General features: G+C 42.2%; 1 protein-coding gene and 1 long non-coding RNA gene across 8 annotated transcripts in view; one reads left to right on the top strand and one right to left on the bottom strand.

Moving 5' to 3' along the window:
* Window positions 1–1,619, bottom strand: part of LOC123377198 — an 89,566-nt gene extending 87,947 nt beyond the window's left edge. For all 6 annotated transcript variants that reach the window (XR_006582125.1, XR_006582128.1, XR_006582127.1 and 3 more), the window contains exon 1: window positions 867–1,619. This is a non-coding gene — a long non-coding RNA (uncharacterized LOC123377198). The remainder of the gene's footprint in view (window positions 1–866) is intronic.
* Window positions 1,620–1,642: 23 nt separating this feature from the next.
* Window positions 1,643–25,293, top strand: GYG1 (glycogenin 1). 2 transcript variants are annotated; one of them, XM_045029761.1, is made up of 9 exons: window positions 1,703–1,760; window positions 7,463–7,586; window positions 7,744–7,879; window positions 9,929–10,031; window positions 10,546–10,720; window positions 11,009–11,171; window positions 18,007–18,133; window positions 22,313–22,532; window positions 24,441–25,293. In XM_045029761.1, the coding sequence occupies exons 4-9, from the start codon at window positions 10,024–10,026 to the stop codon at window positions 24,624–24,626; spliced, it is 879 nt and encodes a 292-aa protein (XP_044885696.1). In that variant the 5' UTR covers window positions 1,703–1,760; window positions 7,463–7,586; window positions 7,744–7,879; window positions 9,929–10,023; the 3' UTR covers window positions 24,627–25,293. The 2 variants fall into 2 exon arrangements, with proteins under 2 accessions (XP_044885695.1, XP_044885696.1); XM_045029760.1 differs by lacking the exons at window positions 7,463–7,586; window positions 9,929–10,031 and having other exon boundaries at window positions 1,643–1,760.
* The last annotated feature ends 250 nt before the right edge of the window (window positions 25,294–25,543 follow it).

The raw sequence follows: 25,543 nt of genomic DNA on the forward strand, positions 1-25,543 counted from the left end.
TAGGTTAGCACATTGAGGTAAACATTAGGCTGTCTCCAACTAATGTGGTTTAAAAAATTACCTTTTTTCTTAGTATGGATCTACCCCAACTCTGCCAAGCCCCTCTCTATAATCCCTACCTTTGGTGATGCGCCAAATGGGTGATAGTATAATCCAGTTCAGAAATGGACAAACCGTGGCTCACAAGCCACATGCGGCTCTTTTACAGTTAAAGTACGGCTCATGGAGCTCCCCCTCTCCCCATTCCATTCTCCACCAGACTGGGGTAGGGGGAACTCAGGGATTCTGTCCCTGTGGCAGGGTGGTGGGGCGGCTTCTGCCCTGCAGAGAGGGTGGTCTTGGGCCTTCAGACCTGAGGGAGGCACCTGAAGCCCCGAACCCCAGCTGCCACACCCCATAAGGCTGAAACCCTAAGACCCAGCTGCCACGCCCAGCTCTCAAAACTTCTGAAGATTATCATATGCAGCTCAGCAAGTCAATAAGTTTGGCCACCCCAATCTAGCAGCTAAGTCACTTGGGTAGGACCCAGAAGACCTGCATTCTAAACCCAGCTGTGCCACTGATTTGCTATGTGGCCTTGGGCAAGTTGCTTCACTTTTCTCTGTCTTTGTTTCTTCCCATCTTATATATTTAGACTATAAATGATTTGGGGCAGGAACTGTTTCTCACTATGTGTCTGAACATCATCTAGCAGTGTATCAGTGCTCATCCCTAGCCTAAAAAAAAGTTTTTCATCCTCAGTACAGTGTCTGTGGGTTAGCTGATCTGAGCAATTTCATAAGGCTCCTGTGGAAATTTATTGTACTTCTAGTCAGAAAAATGACTGTAAAAATGTTAGGCAAGTTTACTTACTGTAGGCTGCTCACCTTACTGAATGAAATAAGATTGTATTTGTCTTATCCCTGCAGAGCCAACACAGCTTTGGGACAGGCCGCTGGATTCTCTCTCTCGTATACACCATCAACAGAATCTTTTAGTGGAGAGTTGTGATTGCTGAATATTTATTAGCAGCAGTGATGCAAGCAACAGGCAAAATCCAGCTTGACTCTCAGATCCCAGGTGGAGATTGCAGCACTCGGAGGTAGAAAACATGTATTTTCACGGGGTCACTTATCAGAACATAACCCCTGGCTGGCCATAAGCACAAGCAAAGTGCAGAAGCTGCTTGGGGTCACATCCTCTGTGGGAGTCTTGCATCCCACACAAACCCAGCAACTTAGGCTACAAAACTCTTCCTAGCAGTGGGAAAGGAAGAGGCGGCAATGCCACATTTACCACCACCCCCCTTCAGCAAAGCAGGCGGCAACCCTGTCAGCTACGAACGCCGCGTTAACCCTCTTCACAGCCGAGAATCCCCAGCGAGGCCGTCGGGGCGGCTTTCCGCAGCACAGCGCCCCGGGGAAAGGACGGGAGGGTCTGGCTTACAGCACACGGTACCCAGAGACCACGGGGCGGGCTGCGTGCGAAGCAGACCCAGGGGCTGGAAGGAAGGAAGGAATTAGCCCGAGGAAAGGCTGCTCTCAGGCAGCCCTGGCCCGGGGGCCACCCTGGCCGCTCCTCGCCCCGCACCGGGAGCCCCAGCCCGGCGAGTCTCCCCGCGCCGGCGCTAGCGGGAGGCTGCGGACAGCGTACGTGCCCCACGTGGCTCCGCCCGCCCGCCCGGATATAAAGGGCGGCTCCGGCAGCGGCTCGCGAGTAGCCGGCGGCCGCAGCACCTGCCCGGGACGGAGGGACCAGCAGCAGCACCGGCACCATGGCTGGTAAGTGCGCCCTGCCCGAGCCGGGCCCGCCCGCGGGCGCTGAGCGGCGCAGCCCCTGCCCGGCTGGGCGATGCTGACGGAGCTGCGGGAGCGTTACCGGGGGCGGCTCCTGCGGCCGGGGCTGCGCCGAGGCCCCTGCCCGCACTGCCGCTGCCCCCGGCTCGGGCCGGCTAGCGGGAGCTGCCGCCGGAGGCTCGCGGCGCAGGAAGGAAGCGGAGCTCGGCCTAGCGCGGACCCCGGCGCTCGCTCGCTTATGGCGGCTCCTATTTTTAGGTAGCTGTGCTGCCTGCCTGGCCCGGTGCCCCCCGGCCGAGGGGCGCGTCTCCTGCCCGGCTGGGCGAGCCGCGCGCCCCCGCGGCATGCCCCCACGTGCATCTCCTCCCCGCCCGGGCCCTGCAGCGCCACTGCCCGTCACCCCGGGCCACCCCCGGGAGGAGGTCTAGGAGCTGGGGCGACCCCTACCCCGTGTGCACGCAGCTGGTTCAGCTTCCCGGGCACGGTACTTACAGAGCAGATGGGCCTGGCCCCTGAACTTCGGGTGTGGGGAGTCAGGTCTGGACCTGACGCCTCTGCCTTGAAGTGGAATCCAGGGGGTGCATCTCCAGGAAGTGAAAGTCCTGTTCGGCTTCTTGTTCGGGGCTTGTCAAACAGCTCAAGTTTAAATTAAAAAAAAAAGACAACTCGAAATCTAGCTGCCCTAAAACGACTTAAAGCCACCTTCTAGTGCTGTGCCTGTCCCTGGGGTCCTTGGCAAATTCCTTGTGTTGTGCTCTTAAAGACCGCGCTGCCGCTGCCTAGCTGTAACACCCCTATACGTGGTGGAAACTGACAAGACCAGGTACTCTCAAATGCATGAAATTTAACAACTCTGATCCTTCAGCTATAATAATATTAGCTCTAGTAATAGCAGGTATCTCTCAGAGAAGTGCAACTAACAAAAAACGGAGATCCTTTTAAATAGGTCGGAAGATGTTCCTTTGACTCTGCCTTTCAAATGCTGAAGGGACGCTGTCCATTCAAAACCTCTATTAATCTTTCCTAGTAACACTTGTCATCACAAGAATTTTCTTAAAACTTGCCAAGTGTAGATGATCTTCTGTCATCTCTGATGGCCCAGGCCAAGAGAAGTGGAATGAGGAAGTCAGTTTTGCTTTCAGAGTATTAGTACTGCTATGTCTGAGTTAAACACACTTCTTGGTAATTATTTAAACAACTTTCCTTGCATTTTTTCCAACAGCTCATACAGATGCCCCTTTTGATCTTACATAGATTCTAATGAAACTTTTATTTGCAGAATTAAAACTTGCTACTGTCTGAAACTCAGTCTGAACTCCTCTCTCTCAAAAAGAAATTACCTAGAATGGAAGCAAAGGGCAAGCATAGACTTGTAAATATAGTGCCCTCAGGCATATGTGGAAGGTGTTGGGCCGGTCACAATTGCTTAGTAACAGGTCAGTCACACACAGGCTAAGACAACCTTTTGGTAGGAGTCAGAAGCTTTATGTTCACACAAGTAAAGCAGGTGCCCTTAAGCTATAGATTTGCACGTGTCCACAGTACCTCTCTGACATGTGTGAAGGGTACTCCCCTGTTCAGCAGCTGTAGCCTATAAATAGAACAAAGTGGGGGGGGGAGGAGGGTGGTAGAAATGATAACTAGGGGATGGAGTTAATGGAAGGATGTTACCAAAAAGTCAATTGACAATGCAGACAGCACAGTTTGGAGCAACTTCATTGTTTCTGATAACTGTTGTGTGTTCAAATTTAAAAGAAGTGGCCTGAATCTTCCACACCAATACAAAGCATAATAACCATCTAGGCTTGGTGCTCCATAGTGTTAATAAGGAATGTACCCTCCCTAACATGTCCTGTTTCATACTGCATAGACTTGAACCATGTCAAATGATCCTCCTCTGAAGGGGTTGCCAGCACTACACTTCCCTTAAGCAAAAGTAAATAAAGCCTTGCTGTCCCAAGGGAACAAAACTAGCAAGTAACTCAGAAGGGATTTGCCTTATATTTCTAGCTTTCCCCATGCTTTCTCTGTTGCTCATCCTCAACCTTAATTTAATGTTTCAGTCTGACCATAAACCCTCATACATGTTACATTGGCCACTCTAAGAATTTCCTGTATTGCTCAGTGGTGTTAGGCTAGTAAATCCAGCAGTGTGGTACTTGAATATGCAGTTTCAAAAAGGTCATGCAAAGGTCTTAACAAGTAAACAACAAGGGTGTTAGATCACTGGAAGAGCCTTGTACCCTAGAAAACATCTGGACAAAGACTTTAGTTTGAATGATGGCACAAGCGATGCAGTCACTAGTTTGTAAGACTATTATTGTCTGTACAATCTTTGTTTTTAAGTGTAATAGACTAGTGGCTCACTGAGTCAGGCCTAGTGAATTCTTAGCTTTTCAAGGCAAAACTCTTCATTCAGTGGGAAAGTGAGAAGAGTAACTTGCAAATCCAGGGACAAGAACACAAGTGTTTGCTACTAGAGGAATGTTTACACTGCTTAAGACACTAACAACTTGCTTGTCTGATACAGTTCATGCAAGCCGTTTATATAACTTCTGCATTCATACTGGCTCCTTAGGGGCAGAATGGAAAAATAGTTCTTCAGAATTTTGCCAGATAACTACATCTATGCAGTATGCATGACTTCTAGAGCTGTAGTTCAGCATTAGTGCTACTAGTTTCTGAAGTTCTTAACAGACTGGGAATTGTTCTGTCTGTACAGTCCCTAGATGCACCAACCAACATTAGCTACTACAAATCACTACTTCTCAGTGAATTTAAATAGGAAACGTATCCCCTTCCATGCATGACTCTGTAGAAACTCTTCTGAAGTCTAAAACTTGGCTAGGTTGAAAACATTTATAAATAATGTAATCTAGGTGACCCAAGATTAATTTACTTTTGTTGCCATTCTAGCCCAAGGTTCTCAAATTGGTCTACAGAACTTGTTGACCACAATGGTGTTGGCTATGTAGGTTCCAGGTACTAAACTGCCCTAAAGTACAACAGACTGACGATTGCTTACAGCAGGGGTCGGCAACCTTTCAGAAGTGGGGTGCCGAGTCTTCATTTAGTCACTCTGATTTAAGGTTTCATGTGCCAGTAATACATATTAATGTTTTTAGAAGGTCTCTTTCTAGAAGTCTACATACAATAATAGTTTAGTTATATATTATAAAGTAAATAAGGCTTTTAAAATGTTTAAGAAACTTCATTTAAAATTAAATTAAAATGCAGAGCCCCCCCGGACCGGTGGCTAGGACCCAGGCAGTGAGAGTGCCACTGAAAATCAACTCACGTGCTGTCTTCGGCACGTGTGCCATAGGTTGCCTACCCCTGGCTTACAGTTTGCCATATAGACAACTGCTGCTGTAGTTGGAAAAAAAAATTAACATGTATGCCTTAAAGAGGACCCTTTAACATCTCACTTGTAATATTAAAGATGTGGCCCATCCTATGAGATTAATACCAGTTTCTTCATCTACAGCAACTTGGTTACACTAGACAAGATTGACTCCACATAAAATTTTAATGCAAAAATATAAATAAAGTTGCAATATTAGATAGAAGCTAAATGTGAACTCTCTCATTTCAGGTGCAAGGGCTGGCTTTGATTGCAATAAGAATCTTAATTTGCTTCATAACTAATGTGGCCAATTTACTATAACTTTCCACTAAAATTTTAAGGCGTGGTGGTGGTTGCAGCAAAGAAGTGGGGGGAAGAATCCCCAGTTGCCATTTTGAGGCTAAGACATAGCTGCAGACCTCAGGTTCTAATTCAACCATTCAAGCATAAGAACTATCACAGCAATATGCACTACACACTCCGGCAACTCTCTGGATGGCTCCATAAATCGGCAGTTTGCATTGTGGACTGCGGAAAGTGAATGATACCTGCCACAGGGTTGGCTCCACATGGCACTCCAAAAGCATGGCCTCTCTGTGCAGAACTAACTCCTGCAAGACTGTGGCCCTTTGACAGTGTTAGTCTACCTCAGCTTGTTGCACCTTAGAGGTTTGTGTCAAAGCTGTTGCCCTGGCAAATTTCTTAAATATAGAATAAAAGAAATGGTGACCACTTAAGTAAAATTGCAATCACCTGTGGTGCTCAGAAGTCTCTGATTACTAAAAAGATGCGAAGAACAGCTCTGTGAATGCTTGTCTCTCACCAACATAAGTTGGTCCAATAAAAGATATTACTTCACCCACCTTGTTGCTCTAAAAATACCTGCAGTATCATTCAAAATATGAACTAAATTGATATAATCTAGCTAAATCTCCTCAAAGCAAAATAAAAATTCTGAAACTTGTTTCAGTAAACACAGTTCTCAGCACAGCTACCCATCTTCCTTGGAAGCAACCAGGGTGGACTTGAAATTGGTGGTTTAAACTGATTTAAATCAGTAGTTTGATCATTGGCCTGCTAAACCCAGGGTTGTGAGTTCAATCCTTGAGGGGGCCATTTAGGGATTTGGGGATTAGTCCTGCTTTGAGCAGGGGGTTGGACTAGATGACCTCTTGAGGTCCCTTCCAACCCTAATCATCTATGATTCTGTGAAGAGCTGGTTTGGCATGTCATACCCTGGTTACATGTGCTTGTTTTTAGGCAGTGATTTTCACCAGTTCAATGCATTTTTTCTTTAAAACTTGGCAGCAAATATGTACTAATTAAGATTTTTTTAATTTAATTTTAATTTTAGGCTGTTTTAGGTTGTCTCTTATTTCAAATAGGTTTATTTCCAAAACTTTAATGTTGATTTAAAATCTGACTTATTCATCCACCTTGGAAACAACTTTCGTAGAAATCCGTAAGCATCTTAACCTTCAAAGGATAGGTCAACTGCACAAACATGACTAAATTCCAAAATTTGTTTGGTCAGTAGTGATTCTATGGTAGGATTGGTAGAGATAGCTTGGCAGCTAAAATATGCATTAGCTAAACGTCACTTTTAAACTAAGTTCTTGTTGCTGAGTCACCTGACTTGATATAGGGTAAATGACAGGGGTATGTTAGTGTATTTAAGATGGTTGGGGCACCAGAGTGATGGATAGATGGATGGTCTTACTGTAGTTTATAATAATCCAGATATTGTTCATGGTAGAGAACAATGTGAAATACAACACTGTAAGTAACTCCTACAAGCTTAACTGTTGCCACAATTCAAGTTGTAATTCACTCCTTTTCATATTACTAGATAGAAGCTAACAAGACACTTCCCATTAAAAGCTTGCATTCTCATTGTAGTTTTGCAACAGTCTTGCTAAACAAATAATCTGCAAGTTCTTATAGAATTTCAGAATACTGTTACTCAATATGTAGATCTCACATGTTACAGCAGGAGTGAAATATCAAATGTACTAACACAACTCCCTGAATATTCAGTTTTAAACACCTTACTGAGAGACTGACTCTAAAACTAAAGTAGTACTATCTGGCAGACAGATACTGCAGTCTGGCCAGTACAAAAACACCTTACATTTGCAACTGATACCTACTTACCCAGTTAGCAGTCCATGGTGTAGATTTTGAGTTCCTTCTGGATGAGGAACTTGCATCCAGGTCCTAGCTGAGTTGTATCCAAAGTGTAAACTAGAATGAAGTTTCTACTTGGTAAAAACTAGAGGGTTGGATGTGGCAGTTGGATTTCTCTCCACACAATATGGAATGTGCTTCCTTCTACATTTAGGACCATGTCTGTCAATACACTGGCTGATCTAATCAGGACAAGTTGCTGTAGCATACCTCAACTGTGCCAACCTCTTCCATAAATGTTGTGCATGCCTACTAATGTACAAGGGATCTTAAACACAGTGAGTGGTTTATTTACTCTTTTGAGGCTCCTCAACATAACTCTCTGCCTAGCACCTTCTGGCGTGAAATGCAATGGTGGAGCTGAGTAATTTTAGCAAGCACACTTTGATTTAAAACTAAATGTGAATACTAACACAACTTCTCTTCCTTTTCAAGATCAGTCTTTTGTGACTCTAGCTACGAATGACTCATATGTTAAAGGAGCACTGGTCTTGGGTTCATCTCTGCAACACCACAGAACAATAAAGAAACTAACTGTGCTCATAACGCCTCAAGTCTCTGCTCCCATGAGGTATGTCACTTCATGAATATTTTCACCTAGTTGTTCATTGAATGCTTCTGTTACAATAATTTTTAACCCCCAAATAAAAGCTCTCTGTAGTGACCTTCTAAAGCTGGTCAGAATATTACAAAATGCTAAGGACAGTAGATGCCAATCGGTATTCCATGAGCTTCTATACACTTGCTGCTTTCAGCAATAAACTATCCAATCAGAGCATACTGGTTGACAAGTCGTACACTGAAGAGACTGACAAATAGCTAAATTTAATCCACTAGCCAACGAGAGAAAGGATGGTCTTGTGGTTAAGGCACTGGTCTGGGACTCAGATGAAAATTCAATGTCTGGATCTACCACAGACTTTCTGGGCAAGTTGTATAATCTTTCTCTGCATCCCTTCATCAGTAAAATAGAGAGAACGCTGCCTCTCCTACCCCTTGTCTGTGTTGTATTTTAAGGCGCTGTCTATGCTACCACTTATGTTGATATAACGTATGTTGCTCGAGGCTGTGAATAAACCACCCCCGAGTGACATAAGCTACACCGACATAAACGCCAGCGTGAACAGCACTATGTCCACAGGAAAGTTTCTCCCACCAACACAGCTACCGCCACTCATTGGGGGTGGATTAATTATGTTGACAGGAGAGCGTTCTCCCATTGGCATAGAGCAGCTACATTAGAGAGCTTACAACAGTGCAGCTGCGCTACTGTAAGATCTCCAGTGTAGACATAGCTTTAGACTACAGGTTCTTCAAGATAGGTTCTCTTTTGCTGCCTAGCACAATGGCACAGTAGTTTAGGGCACTAGCCTGACACTCAGATCAAGGCTGAGTACCCTGCTCTTCTACAAGGCTTCTTGTGACCTTGTTCAAGTCTTAATCTCTCTGCCTTTGTTACCCATCTGTAAAATGGGGGAAACTAGACTCTCTAACTCATAGGTGTTTTGAGGATAAATGCATCAAAAGCTGAGGCACCTGGATAATCTAGTAACAGACGTCATAAGTAAATTAGATAGCATTTCAAATTTGAAACAACTCATCCACCCCTGCAAACTTTAATACTTATCTTTCATATTAAATTCCCCATGAAGGCAGGAAATAGGCAAGTTATAGCTCATCCTTTGAGCTTCTCAGTCTTATCTGTCATTGAATATACTAATGTAACAAGCCTTTGCTACAAAAAAAACCTAAACTTCGGCATGGAACAGAGCTTCAAAGTCTTTGACTAGATGAGAGTTTAACTTCAGGACATGACTTCCCTTTGAACTTGGGAGTGGGAAGTAACTAGCTGAACTAGTTACATGATCCTTGTTATCTAATCCACAGAAGCTGTCTTGGCCAAATACTGCTTGCTATAATGACAGGTGATTCCAGGTTTCTCTCTACTATCTAACACAAAATGGGCTACTTAATCAGTCTCAAGGCTCTCAACTCTAGTGCCTCACTTATACAACAGCATTCTATTCAGATGAATAGTCTTCCTGTCCACCAGGCTAGCAGTTTCCTCCTGAAGAGGAGGGCGTGAAAGTACAAACTCCAACATAACAATTAAAACAAATATATTTGGACAGCCACTGGAATGTGGCATGAATAGAACTTGCAGATTTTATTATTGATCTGCAATATTCATGTATATTTTAGAAGTATTTTTTTTTAACTTCCCCTGGGACTATAATAATAATTAATATCACTTAAAGTACAACCATTGACAATCTAGAGGGTAAAGTTGTAGTTCAAGACCATTCAACTTATAGAAATATACAATTTAACTCCCTGGTAGCAGCTCAAAATACTCAAGACACTTATGGGTTGTCTAGCCCAACCTGCACTACTGGTATTAAACGTAAAATGTCAAGAAATCTGAAACCATAAGCATTAGTCCCTCAAAGTAGTCTGTAGAAATCAAGATACCTCTACGGATACTGATGTTTAATTTTAGTGGGTAGACTAAACGATGATAAAAACTGGAGTTGCATAACTGCCAAGAGCTTTAAGAACTCATAGTATATCTTATTTCAGTTTAACTCTTCAGAGTTAATATGATGCTTTTCACTTACAGTGGACACAACATTGCTCCAAGAGACCATTTCCAACTAAAAGGAAGTAAACTAAACTACCTAGAAGTCTACTGCACTCACTGCCACATGAAGAGCCATGGCTAAGTAAACACTCTCTTGATGAGCTAGATAAACTAGCAGCAGTTGGGTCTGTTCCTTGTGGCTTTAAAGGTCAACAAGAACTGTTCAGGATTCAGCTGCTGTCCAGAGTCCTGCACAGACCAGTCTAATAGCTTCTTGTTTCTTAGCTATAAGCTTAAAATAGTCTGTCACCTCACCAAGAGGCAGTGTTCTCAGGTCTGGCTGAGACAAACTGTGTGGGAGGCTCAAACTACAAGACCTGATCTGCCTGACTTGTGTATATACACAGGGTTTCAGTTTTCATTGCTACTACTCCAGCACCAGTCAGGAGCACTAACTGGTAACTAAGGTATTTCTATGCTAGAAACTTGACAAGACTCTTGCACACCTGTTTAAATAAAAGACTAAATACAAGACAGTCTAGGCTTCAACTCCTTATTGTGCACTAAGAGTTTTGTATTGCCTAGACTATCTTGGGGTTGGGGATATTGGAAAGACTATCTTGCAAAAATAAATAAAAAATTACTACTTTCCACAGGAAAGTGCTAGAAAAAGTCTTCGATGAAATCTTATTGGTAGATGTCTTGGACAGTGGAGATTCAGCCCATCTAGCACTAATGAAAAGACCAGAGCTGGGTGTCACACTAACAAAACTCCACTGCTGGGAACTGACTCAGTATTCAAAATGTGTGTTCATGGATGCAGACACAATGGTAAGTTATATATTTGCTATTCAGAATACAGTTCCTTCTTGTGGCTTGCAATAGAAATCTTTTCTTATTGGGGACCTGTAACTTGGTATGGAGGGAAGTGCTCTTAAGCCTACAAAACAACTTGTAAATGGCATATCCATGTCAAAGCTGTCCTCCATAAAATGAGACCTTTGATATGAACACTTACCTTCATATCTTGGGGTGGATGGCAAAATCAACAAAACATAATGCTATGAAGCATTGGAAAGCCTAGAAAACAGAAAGCAATTTTTTCCCCCCTACAACTAGGTTTTATCAAATATTGATGAGCTTTTTGAGAAAGAAGAGCTATCCGCAGCACCAGATCCAGGCTGGCCAGACTGTTTTAATTCTGGAGTTTTTGTTTATCGACCTTCCATTGAAACATACAATCATCTGTTACAACTTGCCACAGAGAAAGGCAGCTTTGATGGTATGTATTGACTCCAACTCCAATATTTGACTTTAGATTGTTTAAAATGCTGAGGAGGGGAGGAATGTCTCAGATGAGCATGCCTTAGGGGACACCACTTACATTAGAATTCTAAAATTCCAGCACCTCATTGGAAAGAGTACTCATGTTTACAGGAAACGCATATGCATGGACTCCTATAGATTGAGTCTGACTTCATTATAGTCAGAAATCTAACATCAAACATTAATAAGCTTATCTTGTATTAAAAGCCTAGATGGACTTCAGAGGGACTTTAGTTTGGCCTACCTTTCCCACTTAAGACTCATTAAACAGCCATTTCCAAAACTTTCTCTGTAGCTCTCAACTAAAAGAATTTTCATTCTTCAGATTATAAACCAGTATCCTGCATTTTAGATACAGACTAGTCACTAATGGATTGATTGTATTGGTCATTACTGATTAAATCAGTGAAAATAAGCTCCCATCAACTCAACTTTTCACAAAAATCATTTGTGGATATCCTTAGAGATAAAGTGAACATGATGTTTCCAAAGTTGGATTGCTCTAAGTGGCTTTTTGAAATGATTTATTCTGAAACATGTTCTACTCTCAGTAGCTAGACAAATAGCTGAGTAAAATTAGGTGTTTTTATTAATCAGTAGCATCATTTCCTCAAAAAGAAAAGGGGGGGGAATTTGTCTCTATGGAGACAACAGTGGTATTACTCAGAGGCAATGCGTGTCGGGGAAGCATGTAGGGTCATGTGCTCCTCCCCCTTCCCTATTCCCCCCATTTGCTGCTTGGCTTGTACTGAGCATGCTTGGTAACACACACACACACACACACGCTATTGGCAAGCACGGGTTATCTCTGGTGTTACTAACTAGTTAGTAACAACCTTGTTTATGCTGTTTGAGTAGCGAACTGTCTTGCAGGCTTCTTATCTCCAAAGAGAGTTCAGACCTAATAGTCCCAGGAGTAAATTTCCTGGCCCAGGCAGTTACTTGCTTTTTTATATTCATTCTGGCAAGTACTGCTAATGGGCCCCTTAGTCTAGAATGGTGGCCAAATGAGATTCTACAAGTGGCCTTCTGACTGTAGATGACCTCTGTGTTAACTTCCTTTGGAGCACCATTTTAGATGGTGCTACAGTTGGTAGTACAGTTGAATTTGCTGCTTCACTGAATAACTGGACATGCCAAAAAAAGGGCCTCTGGTTCAGTCCAGAAATCCCATACAGTTGCTACATTGTGGACCAGCAAACTAAACTGGACTATCACCATGAGGGTTACAAGGTAAGACTTGCCATAGGTAGTACTTAATGGTGAAGAAACTCTGCCCTTACTCAGGTTTTAGCCCTCAACAGCAATAAAAAGCAGGAATTTAGCCTTTGAATTAGTCAGTGGTAATCCCTATTAGAATTCTAGTAAAAAGAAACTTTACAGACTGAAGATGTATTAATCACAGCCAGTGCTAATGAGTATAGAACTTGGTTGCAAGATACGCAAGTACAAAATTACCTGATTTATCAGCCATACAAGAATACACTGAAGTTAGACTAATCAGCTACTAGAAACTGCTTTTAGTATTTATGTAGTACTGAAGCTTTGACTCTCATGTGGCTGCATTAAGTTCATGTTCATGAGGAAAACAGCATATCAAAAAGGATAACTTCAAGGCTGTGGGTTGAATAACCCCATGTTGTCACTTGGCTCTACTTTAGGTCCTACTGCATTGATGTTTTTACATATGCCATAGGCATTTTGTTTGACATGGTTATAAAATGGCAGTCAAGCAATATGCCTGTGGCATATGTAAAAACATGAGTAAACAGGCTTTTGATCTAATTTAGTATCAAGAAATACCTCTCAAATCTAGTTGGGACAAATTCCTGACAACTGGTCTCTCACTAACTTGGTAGTACCTTTTAAAACCTTAGAGGAGCTGTGGTTCACTTTAAGCATAAGACTCTTCCTGAGAATAGTATAGCTTCCTAATCTACAGATATCATAAAATACTATTTCAAATGAGGTTAGCTTGACAAACTGGTGTCAGACAGGAAGTTTATGACTTCAGTCTCGATCATGCAAACTCCCCAGTGTAGCCATAAAGAGCTTGATAAAGCAACTAGTGTAGCACATAATAAACTTAACAGAATAAATCATGTTTGTGCTTCTTTGGGGTCAGACAATAACTTCATCTGATGGCACTGACAATGATACAATGGCCAAGGATCTAAAAGTGCTGCTAACCAGCATGTCTGTCCCAAATTATTTCAGAGAGTGCTAAACTCAAGCATTCTTCCAACATGCAGCTAGTCCCATGTTTATAAAGAAGCGGTTCTCAACCCGTGGCCCATGAGCCACTTGCAGCTCAATCAGCACGCAGCTGCAGCCCATGTGACAGCCTCAGGGCCATACAGGTAGTATTTGTTGTGTTATGTGGGCCACATCCACACAACACAGACTAGAGAGCTGCATATGGGGCCCTCAATGGTAAATAAGTTGAGGAGCAGTGTTATAAAGCAAAACCTACATTATTGCTATGATAGGTACTCTAATGTGGTCATCAAAAATCTCACTCCTAAACATGGGAAACAAATTGTTAGTACACCGCTACCCTGATATAACGCGGTTGTGGGGAGCCAAAAATCCCTACCGCGTTATAAGTGAAACACCGTTATATTGGGGCAGCGGTGATTTAAAGGGTCCGGGGCTCTGGCTGCTGCGAGGAGCCCCGGGCTCTTTAAAGCACTGCCTGAGCCCCACTGCAGCAGCCCCAGGGTAGCAGCAGCAGGGCTCCAGCACTGATTTAAAGAGCTCTGGGCTCTGGCCGCTGCAGGGAGCCCAGGCCCTTTAAATCGCCGGCCGAGCCCTGCTGCCGCAGCCCTGGGGTAGCAGCAGTAGGGCTCCGGCAGTGATTTAAAGAGCTCCGGGCTCCCCGCAACAGCTGGAGCCCAGGACCCTTTAAAGTGCCGCCGGAGCCCCGCTGCTGTCGCGCTATATGCGAACCCATGTTATATCGGGTCGTGTTACAGCGGGGTAGTGGTGTATGTCATTGTACCATCTTAAACTTTGTGCATAAGCATTATTAGATCAGTAGGTTTTGATGTAATTGTATAATGTATAAAAAAAAGCTGCTTTTTTTGCAGACCTAGTTATAAGAATTGAATTTAGTAACAAAAAAGAAGCAAGCCTAAGGCTGACCTATAAGGATAGTGGACAAGCACTGTTCATGTTTTAACTCTATTCATACTGTTTCCACCACTGGGTCTGTTATACTCCTAGACCAGTCACTATCTAAAACAGGAGCCTTTATTAAATTTCTGTCATCCTAAAAAAGCTTGCACGTGCCCACTGCTAAAGTCTTACAGTAGCATGCCATTCTGCTGTGATCATATCTGCTCACCAGAGCTATCGTCAGCAGAACACCAATCCTTAAGCGATAGGGTGCAAGAAAATATAGCTCGGGCATTCCACCCTGGTAAACAAGATTCACACTACATTTTAACTCTGTGCCACTTTCTACAGTAAGAAAGCAATTGTCAGTGGCCATAAGACTTGCTGAATATTTTAATACAGCACACAGTGGTCACAACTCTTGTATACTAATTCTTTCTTAGGTTCCCAAGAAGTTTGTGAAAATATCTTCCACTATAATACTGCTTGCCTCAAATATTGGTATACATGACTACAAAGTAGTCAAAATGTCTATTTTGTAAGACAGACTAAAAATGTCTACTAGTTTGTCATTTCCCAGAAATGGAAAACAAATTGATCTTATCTGTGAACTCAGCTGCCCTAAAGGTTTAGGATAACATGATGCAGTAATCTTGGTCCACGCTACTGTATCTAATGGGGAGGGAGAAGGGAAACTGAACTTCGTAACTGGAATATCTGATGCTTGCCTTAGACAAGACTTCAGTGTTTCTAGCAAACTTCTAAAAACCTGGGGCTTTATTAATTTAAAAGCAAGACTAGCTAGAATAAAAAGTCTGCCTATTTTATAGTTTAGAAGAGTGCAAGGGAAACTGGTTCCGTAGGTTACATAATCTACTAGACTTTCTTCTAGCCTGGAATTCAAGCTGGTATTCTAGCAGTTAATAGTTTCAGATCTAAACCAACATGTATATGTAAAATATTGATTATACCTGCAACTATAGTAGCATGTTGCACAATTATTATACAATACTAACTTGAACTGGCATTCCACTTTGGTGGAATTGGAGGGGCTCTTGGTTTTCGGTAAGACAAGGACACAAACAGTCCATAACATAAGGAGTGAAGAACATGCAGTGGAGGGGAAGTATTGGATGATGGTGTTTGGGAAGAATATAGTAACCTGTACTATGCAGGAGAACTAATTTTATGATGCAAAACATGTAGCTGTTCTTTATGCCTACATGCAAATTTATTCCAAACAATCACTCAGGATAGTAGAATCACTTAGTCTAAACTTACAGACAAATACAAAACATGAGAGGTCTGGCTCCTCTACCTCAAACTGTTTTTGTAACAGAACTGTATTAAGATGTGTTCAGTTGGTAGAACACCATAGGAATATGGAGAGACACTTTCTAATACGGTAGAAGTCTTACAAAATAAAGACATGCAAGTTCCCAATATATAGTAATAGTTGCATCTCTCTTGACTTGGAAGAGCTTTCTTAACATCAGATGACAAATTCACTTAGTTTCTGTGTTCTCTCAAATTTATCCCACATGTCTGGGGTCCTACCAAATTCATAGCTATGAAAAATGCGTCACGGACCATGAAATCTGGTCTCCCCCTGTGAAATCTGGCCTTTTGTGGGCTTTACCCTATACTATACAGATTTCACAGAGGAGACCAGTCTCTCTCAAATTGGGGGTCCTGAGTCTCTAGCCCAAAAGGGAGTTGTGGGGAGGGTCGCAAGGTTATTTTAGGGGGGGGCTGCAGTATTGCTACTCTTACTTTTGTGCTGCCTTCAGAGTGGGCAGCCAGAGTATGGCAGCTGTTGGCTGGGCACCCAGTTCTGAAGGCAGTGCCCCATCAGCAGCAGCACTATACCAGGTCACCCTTACTTCTGCATTGCTGCCTTCAGTGCTGGGAGGCTGGAGAGTGGCAGCTTCTGACTGAGGGCCCAGCTCTGCAGGCAGCAGCGCAGAAGTAAGCGTGGCAATACCATACCATGCCATTTTGCTTCTGCTGGTGGCGACAGTTCTGCCTTCAGAGCTGAGCTTCCAGCCAGCAGCCGCTGCTCTCCAGCTGCCCAGTTCTCAAGGCAGTGCCACCACCACCACTAGCACAGAAGTAAGGGTAGCAGTACCACCCGTCATCCCCTCACAATAACCTTGGGATCCCCCCACAACTCCTTTTTGGGTCAGGACTCCTACAATTACAACACTGAAATTTCAGATTTCAATAGCTGAAATCATGAAATTTACTATTTTTAAAATCCTATGACCGTGAAATTGATCAAAATGGACCCTGAATTTGGTAGGGCCTTATACATGTCACTTCTAACTTACTGCTCTATCAATTGGCTGCTTGGCAAAAAGCTAATAGTAAAACACTGCCATGATTTCTTCAGAATTGTTATATATTACCTCTTGGCTCTGCTAGTGGTGATTTCATTCTGACAAGTAATAGTCTGGTTTCTCATACACCTTTTTTGCCCTAGCTGGTTGGAATAAATATAGTGGAATTGTTAGTCATACTAACAGTGGGGGGGAGAATAATAATGTAGTAATTTTAATACTACCTTAATCCAAAAGCATACATCAGGAATCTCACTTGTGTGTCAGAGCTGTCTACTCTTTACCAACATTATAAGATCAAATTCAGAATAGTACTATCATGTCCTAAAACAGAAATGGCCCAGTTAGAGGGGGGCTTGCATAGTTCTTGGTCTGGAAAAGTGCTGAGGCTGTTTCTGTAAGTAGAGAACAAATGTTAAAGTGAACAACACAAGCAAAGCCAGTTTCTCTAACTAAACCACTTTCTTGTCAAATTCCTACATTCTGTTCAGCATTCCAAGTCTCTTAGGAAAACACACATCATAATGGCTCTGCATCCAGGCTATTGTTCACTGACTTCTGCTGTTGTAAACTAGCCTACATTGAAAATGGGTGTCTGAACACTTTTTGCAGGCATCAACTGAAACACAAAACTTCTAGTTTCACATAAGCTTATGAAGCTAACTAGGAGCTTTAATATAGTTGACTTCTAGTATGACGTCTCTCAGAAAATGTAATTAAGGCCTAGACTGCTTCTAATAAACCAATCAGTCCTTGAGTCAAAAAAGCAGCCTCATTATGTACAGGATTGCTGAGCCACATGTGGGCCTCTGATAATCAACCAGCGGTCAGAGTTATCTTGGTTACATGTGTAAATCTGGAATGACAGATCGTAATCTAGTCTACTGTATTTGCCTCACTGCAGCTGGAATAACAAATCTGACACTTCCAATGTTTACTACTCCAATTTAACTCAACTTCAAGTTGTGAATGGAAACCGAGTTGCATCATGCAAGACCAAATGCATGTTCACGTGTAAATTATACCAGTAGGGATTCTAAGCCTTTGGCAGTCTTCTGATAGGTAAAATAGCCTAAAGTATGACTTAAGTTTACAAATCTATAGCTGCCTCTGGCGAGAGGAAGAGGGCTAATGTGCCCTCCCAAGGGTGAAAATGTTATAGTTTAAGAATTCTAACTTCTATAAACAGAATACTACTGTATTGCTGGTTCCTACTGGGTATGCTAGCTCACATGATTAAACTCAGTCTTGAATCAGTGATTTAGTGAAGAAACTTAAAACAGGAATACAGATCATTTTCATGCAACCTGCTAACTCTCCATCTTTCCCTTTCAGGTGGGGACCAGGGGTTATTAAACACCTTCTTCAGCAGCTGGGCAACAACAGATATCAACAAACACTTGCCATTTATTTATAACTTAAGCAGCATTTCTCTATACTCCTACCTTCCAGCATTTAAAGCGTAAGTTCAACATTCTTTCTTGTAGAAAAATTATTCATCTAGTGTAGCTATTATAGGGGCCAAATTTACTAGAGCTTTTGTGAAGCTGACCCATCTCTTACTAGATGATGATAAGGCTGTATAAAATCAGTTCTTTGACTCAATTTCAGTGTGGAGATCCAAGGTTAGGCCAAATGAAGGGTATGTGATAGCTAGTGCAAGCTCTTATTTCACTTTGAACTATGTAATGGTTTAATTTCAATTAAAAAAAACAAACTAAAATAGAAGTATTCTTTACACATCTGTGGCCTAAACTACCTCGGTCAGTGGCAGTAGCTCATTCTTTGAATTAATTTACCAAGGACCCGTTCTATTACAAGAGTACAACTCAACACACTTTTAATCACAGGTATACTACTGTGACCAAAGAGGCATTATCTGCACTGCAGTTGTCCTTGCTGAAGTGTTTGGTTGAGTGAGGTTTAGCCCAAGACAATGTGGGCTGGGTATGGTGACAACATCTATATAGATTATAATTTCTCTCCTCCTTTTTTGACCTTCCTGTTTCTAAAACTGATCACGATACAAGCATAGTTATTGGGTTGCCCCTTTTTGGGGCTGTCATCGGTGGCATAAATATTTGACTCAAAACAAAAATGCTGCAGGGACAATTATGTTATGTATCCTGCAAATAAACAGACCTGGGTGTCAGACATGAGGTTTTTCCTTTGTTGCTTACACTCTACCTCACAGCAATCTTCCTAAACCTGCAATAGCCAGCTCCTAGGGCAGCAAGTAACAAAGCTTGTTTTTGTCCTTCTGAGCACAACGCCTCCGCAATTCCCTGCCATTTCAGGTAACGTTTTTCCCATGTAATGGTACTTTGCGTTGTTACCAGCCTAATTCTGATCTAAACTCTAGGATTGTTACAGCATAAAGTGTGTAAAACTATTCAAATATGGATGCAATATACAATCTTTTTATTATAACTGGGCCATGTTAACTGCTAGCTTCAAAAGCAAGTGAGGAGCAATTGCATGAAAACGCCAACTGATCTTTAGATGACGTCAAGTTGCTAGAGATTAATGGAGCAGCTAACATAAGCAGTATTGTTGCTGGCTCAAGTTCAAACCATGTCTTGTGATCTGAACATCTGAAATATTGTCAGGTTAAAATTAGAACGCTTATTTTAAGAAGAAATACATGCAAGCCAGAGTGAATACTCACTACTGAGTAGTCAGAATAAACAGCATTCAGTAAGCTGAAAGTTATTGTGATGTACACCATAGTCTCCTCAGCTACTCCCTTCCTGAGATTAGTCATGTCGCAAAAAAAAAAAAACCTTTTATAATTGACCTTGTTTTGCCATGAGAGGTCAGCTGGATCTGCCTGGCCCAGGCAAAAACTTCCTTCAAACTGAACGGAGTTAGATGCACATAATGAGCTGTTAAAACTAGTGGTATTTGGATTTTGCAAGCAACACATGGGCTGTCAGAGTAGGCATTCTAGATGAACATCTTTTTGATGTAGATGCCTGTATCCACTAGACACAGTTCAATAGTTGTAATGAGCCAAACTTTAAACCTCCTCTGACATCAATATCTAACCCTTCAGAGTCTCCATACCATGAGGCTAAGATTCACACCTGCATAGAAAGTCTTACATGCTGGGTACCCCTGCTTTTGAGGGGGGTGGGGGGGAAGGAATACAACTAGTGATTGCAATCCATTTGAACATACTTAACAGTTTTCTATAGAAAATAAAGGCACTTTCATCCTGACTGATTCCAGAATGAGTGGCAGCAGAGAACAATCCACGAATGCATAGAATGTGCTAGTGTAACTATTGTAGAAGACCAGTTTCCTTTACAAGTCTAATCTTATTCACACAACAGGAAGGATCAGCCTAAACCAGCATTTCTCAAATGTGGCCACCATAGCTACATGTAGCCACTAGGGGCTTTTTGTGCAGCCACAGCCTCCTGGGCAGTGATTGAGGGGGCAAAGCAGTGTTAACAAACAAATATCACTTTTCACAGAAACAGATTTGCTAGCTAGCAAGTCTTATCTTAAAAAAAAGAAAAATCCACCAAAAAAGCAAAAGAAACAATATTTGTTTCTATTCTCTTTAGGTCCGATGTAGTGCTGTAGTGTAGACTTGCTCTGAAACAGATCCAATTGAGGGAAGATTGTCCTCAAGAGGACAAAATGGAATTGCCTTAATTCCATTAAAGTGATCTTGACTAGCTTAAAAACTAAACTTGGCCATCTATTCTGATCCCTTTAGCCTCTCAGGCACTGCACTTAAAGCCTGAAAACAACGTTCTTCAAAGCAATCTCTTGTATGTTCCCTGTATTTAACAGCGAATTTGACCTAAACTCTGGCAGCAAGATTCCTCCTGCTGATCATACAGCCTCACATCACTTTCAGACATATATGTTGACACATGAAAACATACAATTTAATAAAATTTAGTTTTAAACTACCACACAACACTAAACTTTTAAAATGCTGCATATTTTCTCAATGGAGTTATGTTTACCCCAAGAGCTGAGGAAACTGGGAGTATTTCCCAGCTGCCGAGGAGAGAGCCAGGGTATCTGGCACGGTAACCTGGGCTTGTTGAATGATCTGATTTCCGCTGGCATGATCAGAAGTGAAATGGGGAATATGGATATCAAAAACCACTGATTTAAAGTTTTCACTAAAATGAAAATGAGGCAGTTCACTGTTGGGAAGATTTCTGCCTGCAGACTTGATAAGACAGTGTACTACTTGATTAGGTTCCTGATAGAAAGCTGCTTCTGCAACCAGAAGGGCTAGAAACTCTAAGGGCTTGTCTACACTGGCACTTCACAGTGCTGCAACTTTCTTGCTCAGGGGTGTGAAAAAACACCCCCCTGAGCACAGCAAGTTTCAGCACTGTAAAACGCCAATGTAAACAGTGCCCCAGAGCTGGAAGCTACGCCCCTTGTGGAGGTGGTTTTTTTGAGCGCTGGGAGACCTCTCTCACAGCGCTCTGCCTTGACTACACTACGTTGCCAGTGTAGACTAGCCCTAACTCATACTTTGAGTGGAGGCAAACTCTATAGTAGTGGTCCCCAACCTTTTTCGTCTGGTGGGCACCAGACGACGAGCCACGGAGGACCATGGCGGTGGACAAGCATCCGCCAAAATTCCGCTGACAAGCAGCAACATTGATAGGTGTCACTGCCGAAATGCCGCCGACAAGCTGCATCATCCAGAGGTGTCACCACTGAAATTCAGCAGTATTTCGGCAGCGACGCCTCTGGATGATGTAGCTTGTCGGCAGCATTTTGGCGGATACTCGTCTGCCGGCCAGTATGCGGGTGCCATGGTGCCTGCGGGCACCGCGTTGGAGACCTCTGCTCTATAGCAATGCAACACCAAGAGTTCACTGGGGTGGGGTCTCTGATCCTACTAGACTACTACTAGCAAGGTAAAGGGACTTTAAAAAGTACACCCACTGTAGCTGCATGATGATTTATGTAGCCCTTCCATAAAAACTAAGTGTAATCAGACACTCTTGATCTACCTGGAGAGCTGAGATTTTAAGGGTTCTGAACAGGCATGTACTTGAAGAAAGAAATTTGTCGAGGCAGTGGTGGCATGGGGGGAGGGAGAATCATTAAAACACTTCCATGCAGTCTCACCATGACAGGTGAGACAGACTATCCTTCTAAGATGCCTGAACTACCCGCTGCAGTGGCAGAAGCTTTCTGAAGCTGGATATTCTGACCAACTCGAACGTCCCCTTCTGTAGGGCTGAAGACTAAAAAAACCAGTGATCTTGTCACTGATGGCTGATTAGGCTAAGTGTATATGGTATCTAGGTATTTGGATCATTGAATCTGTAGTGGAAACTCTCACTCTTAAAACTTGTTCTGATTGCAACTGCTGCTTGAGACTGTTCGATCCTGAGCTTTCATGGACACCAACTACCAAGAGACTGTCTGCTGTAAGTACTGAAATGGCCCAAACCACTAGGTTTTGGCTATTTTCAATCTGAATAAGCTATTTGAGGTAGAATTCTATCTGCATTCTCCTGTTGCATAGTGATGCTTTCAGTGCCAGTAGGCAGTTGCAATTTCTTAGCATTCCATCTCCTAAAGAAAAAGCTATCATGTATGTACTTTTCCTGGACATCTAGTATCTAATTCAAATTCCCTTTTTTGGCAGGTTTGGTTCAAATGCTAAAGTAGTGCATTTCCTAGGAAGAATGAAACCATGGAATTACACATATGACTCTAAAACCAAAAGCATAAAAGGTGACACAAGTGATCCCACAATGGTTCACCCAGAATTCCTCAACATGTGGTGGCATACCTTCATCACCAACATCTTACCACTACTAGAACAACATGGAATTGTTAAAGACGCCACTACAGGTGTAAAGGCGGTATGTCGTCATCTTATATCTTAGATACCTGCATTGAAACATCCTAAATGCGGATGTTCTGTACTTCCCCCATCCCAGATGTCAAATTACTGAAGGCTTCAGGGATAATCCATTGAATTGAAGCATAGCTTTCTTCAACTCCTTGTTTAAGGCTTGAAATAAAGTAGAACAGAGGAAATAACTGGGTTAGTCTGGTCACTGGTGTACTATTTACCCACCTCCCTTTCTAAATAACTACTGTGAACTGCAAAGAATTACTGAAAAAGTGGCTACTTAACAATGGTGTAGAAACCAAATTGGGTGGTAAAAACATTTCCCCAACTACATACAGAGGCCTGACTCACTGGCTTCAAGCGAACAGACTTCGTCTTCTAGCTCAAGCAGTAAAGGCTCATTGTTTTGGGGGTCAGTCCCCACAGATGATACCCAAACGTTGTATGACAAAACAAGGAGTCAGGATCCTGAAGTCCTTAAGTAATTTGTAGCAACCTAACATTTGTACTAACTAATAGGAATTACCTGGCTGTTAACCAGCTTGCAGCTCACCAGATTAAATTTGAATAGTTCTACAACAGGTGTTCCCAAATATGCTGAACTAAGTGTCTCTAACTTTCCAAAGTCAGCACATCCCAAGTTGGAAAGTGCTTGAACCTATTTGAGACTAAACTTTGTCTCAGTTTACTTCTAGTACTGAAGTTCTGCTAATGCTGCAGAAATATTAACCCACTTATCTTTTTTAAAAGGATTTTTGTCTTGTAACAAAATACCGAATTTTTACTGAATATCAAGACTTACTCCAGATATTCTGGAAATGATTCTATTCAGTGGAAAAGACCATACAGAAATAGCTTGCAACCCACCCTTTACTGGCCAGAGCGAACCCCCATTTTATGCTCCCTAAAGACTGATGAAGAGCAAAATGTTGATGCTGAATGGCCTAAAATTAAAACTAGGATTGAGCAGAGACCTCCTGTGTTAGAGGTTCCCCCTTATCACAAAACTGAATTCTGAACATTAGGTGAGAACAAGCAATCTCATACAGTGGTTAACATCTCTCCCTGGATGACTGTGTGCAATGATGGTCACCACTACAGTGATATTATATATGGGTGTGATCAGCCTTGCAGTTCAGAAGCTACTCTGTAGAAGTAACGTAACTGCACTAATATTCATGCATCTCAGATTGAGGCTGCAGATAGTTATAAGCATAACTAAAAGAGTACTTGGCATACTAGGAGTGCTCCTGCGACACTCAACAAGCTGGTATTGACAGTCTCTATAGGAGGGAGGGGAGAGAAAGTGAATCCTATATCTCTAGGGATTCAGTCAGACTCATCTACAAGAAGCCAGAAAAGCTAGTCTAGGAAGATTCCATCTGTAGAGTAAGTGGAAAGTATAGGTTAAGGCAACTTTTTATCTTTATTTTAACCTTATACATGGAGTTTAATAGCATGTATGGAATGCAGCTTTGCAGTAACTTTATACTAAATTTAGTATAACAGAAAATAAAGTAGTTTTAAGTTCTCAACCTTTCAAAGCCCAAAGTTACTGATCTATTTTAGAGTATGCTTTCTCTTGTCCATTTACACCTTTCTAATGAACTATTTGCAGCTATCGGGCTTGGTCTATTCTCTGGCTTTCTCTTGTGGCTTCTGTAGAGAGGTATGAAGAACTTAAACCAATATTGACCAGTACTTTCCTGTGCGTTCTCCATTGACTTCTCAATTTGTTCATTTTTCTTTTTGGCTAGGAAAGTTGTATAACCCTGCTTTTTTTTTTTTTTTTTTTTCCAAACTGTGCTTGCTGCTTTGCATGAGAACATCTCATTGGTTCTCCCACCCTCTACTGCTTGCTTAGAAATAGGCCCTATAACACTTATACAGTCTACTTACTATGCTCTCCTTCCAGGAAGAGGTTACGGAGGCAGTGTCCCACATGTCACTTTCAGGAGCAGCACCAACTTCGCCACTATCTCCCACACCAGCTGAATCTTCAGAAGAACGGAAGGAGAGGTGGGAGCAAGGCCAGGCTGACTACATGGGAGCAGACTCCTTTGACAATATCAAGAAAAAACTTGATACTTACCTCCAATAGAAGCACTTCTATTGCCGATGTTCACAGAAATACAAGGACTTGTTCCAGAGCTATCGCAGCTAGGAAAGTGTTGAATATGGTCAGTTAAGCTTGCCTAGTAGCTTGATAACTCATCAGGCTGAAGATCTTTGCAGTACTACAGGTGAGAACTGAGCAAAAGCTATAAAGTAGAAATCCTTGTGCTGGCTGTACCTGCACAATCATGAAGTCTTCCCTTTTAAGTAAGACTGCTGGATATGCCTATTTAAAAATAAAAACAAAACTGGGGAACAGGGCACTAAACTGGCTTGACACTTATTCCTTTAAACCTGTAGGGCTGTGCTTTACCTCTTAAAAGATGAATGGCGTTACTCCTTTTGCTTGCTATCTTATATAGGAGACCCTATATTTTTTGGGATTGTTTAGAAGTTGAAGTGGTTGCAACACTGCCTTACTGTAAATGTTAGTACTAAACTGTTAGCATACATGCAAACTTGATACAACTTCTAACAGCAAGGGCACTGCTTTACGGTATTAGTCTCACACTGAAGATCTTGACCAGGTTTTTATGTACAGTACATACAGCATGGTAGAATGTTTTAGTTCTGTATACTAGAGGACTAGTAAAACTGAGTTTTACCTGTAATATTGCACTCATTGCAAAATAAAAAACTCGTGATGCATTTCTGGCTTCCCTACCTCATAATCTTGAGCCATTCCAAGTAAAATATTGGAGAAATCTGCAGTGGTTTCAAAGTTCTGACTGTTTAGAGATGGGTGACTACTGCAGTAATTTAAAAAAAAAAAAAACCCTAAGGTTAGTGATATACCTATTCCAAATCTTAAATTCACAAGCTATTCTATGAGCCTTAACTTAATGGACATCTTTATTTTGGGGACACTGTAAGAGTGTTCCAAAAAAAGTGAGTCCACTAGCC

This window comes from Mauremys mutica, chromosome 9 (genome assembly GCF_020497125.1).
Source record: "Mauremys mutica isolate MM-2020 ecotype Southern chromosome 9, ASM2049712v1, whole genome shotgun sequence".
Lineage (NCBI taxonomy): Eukaryota > Metazoa > Chordata > Testudines > Geoemydidae > Mauremys > Mauremys mutica.

Bases quoted from the DNA above. Each gene is read 5' to 3' on its own strand.
- GYG1 (XM_045029760.1), top strand. The intron at 10,721-11,008 runs GTAAGTTATATA...CCCTACAACTAG, and splicing joins TCATGGATGCAGACACAATG to GTTTTATCAAATATTGATGA. The intron at 18,134-22,312 runs GTAAGTTCAACA...CTTTTTTGGCAG, and splicing joins TACCTTCCAGCATTTAAAGC to GTTTGGTTCAAATGCTAAAG.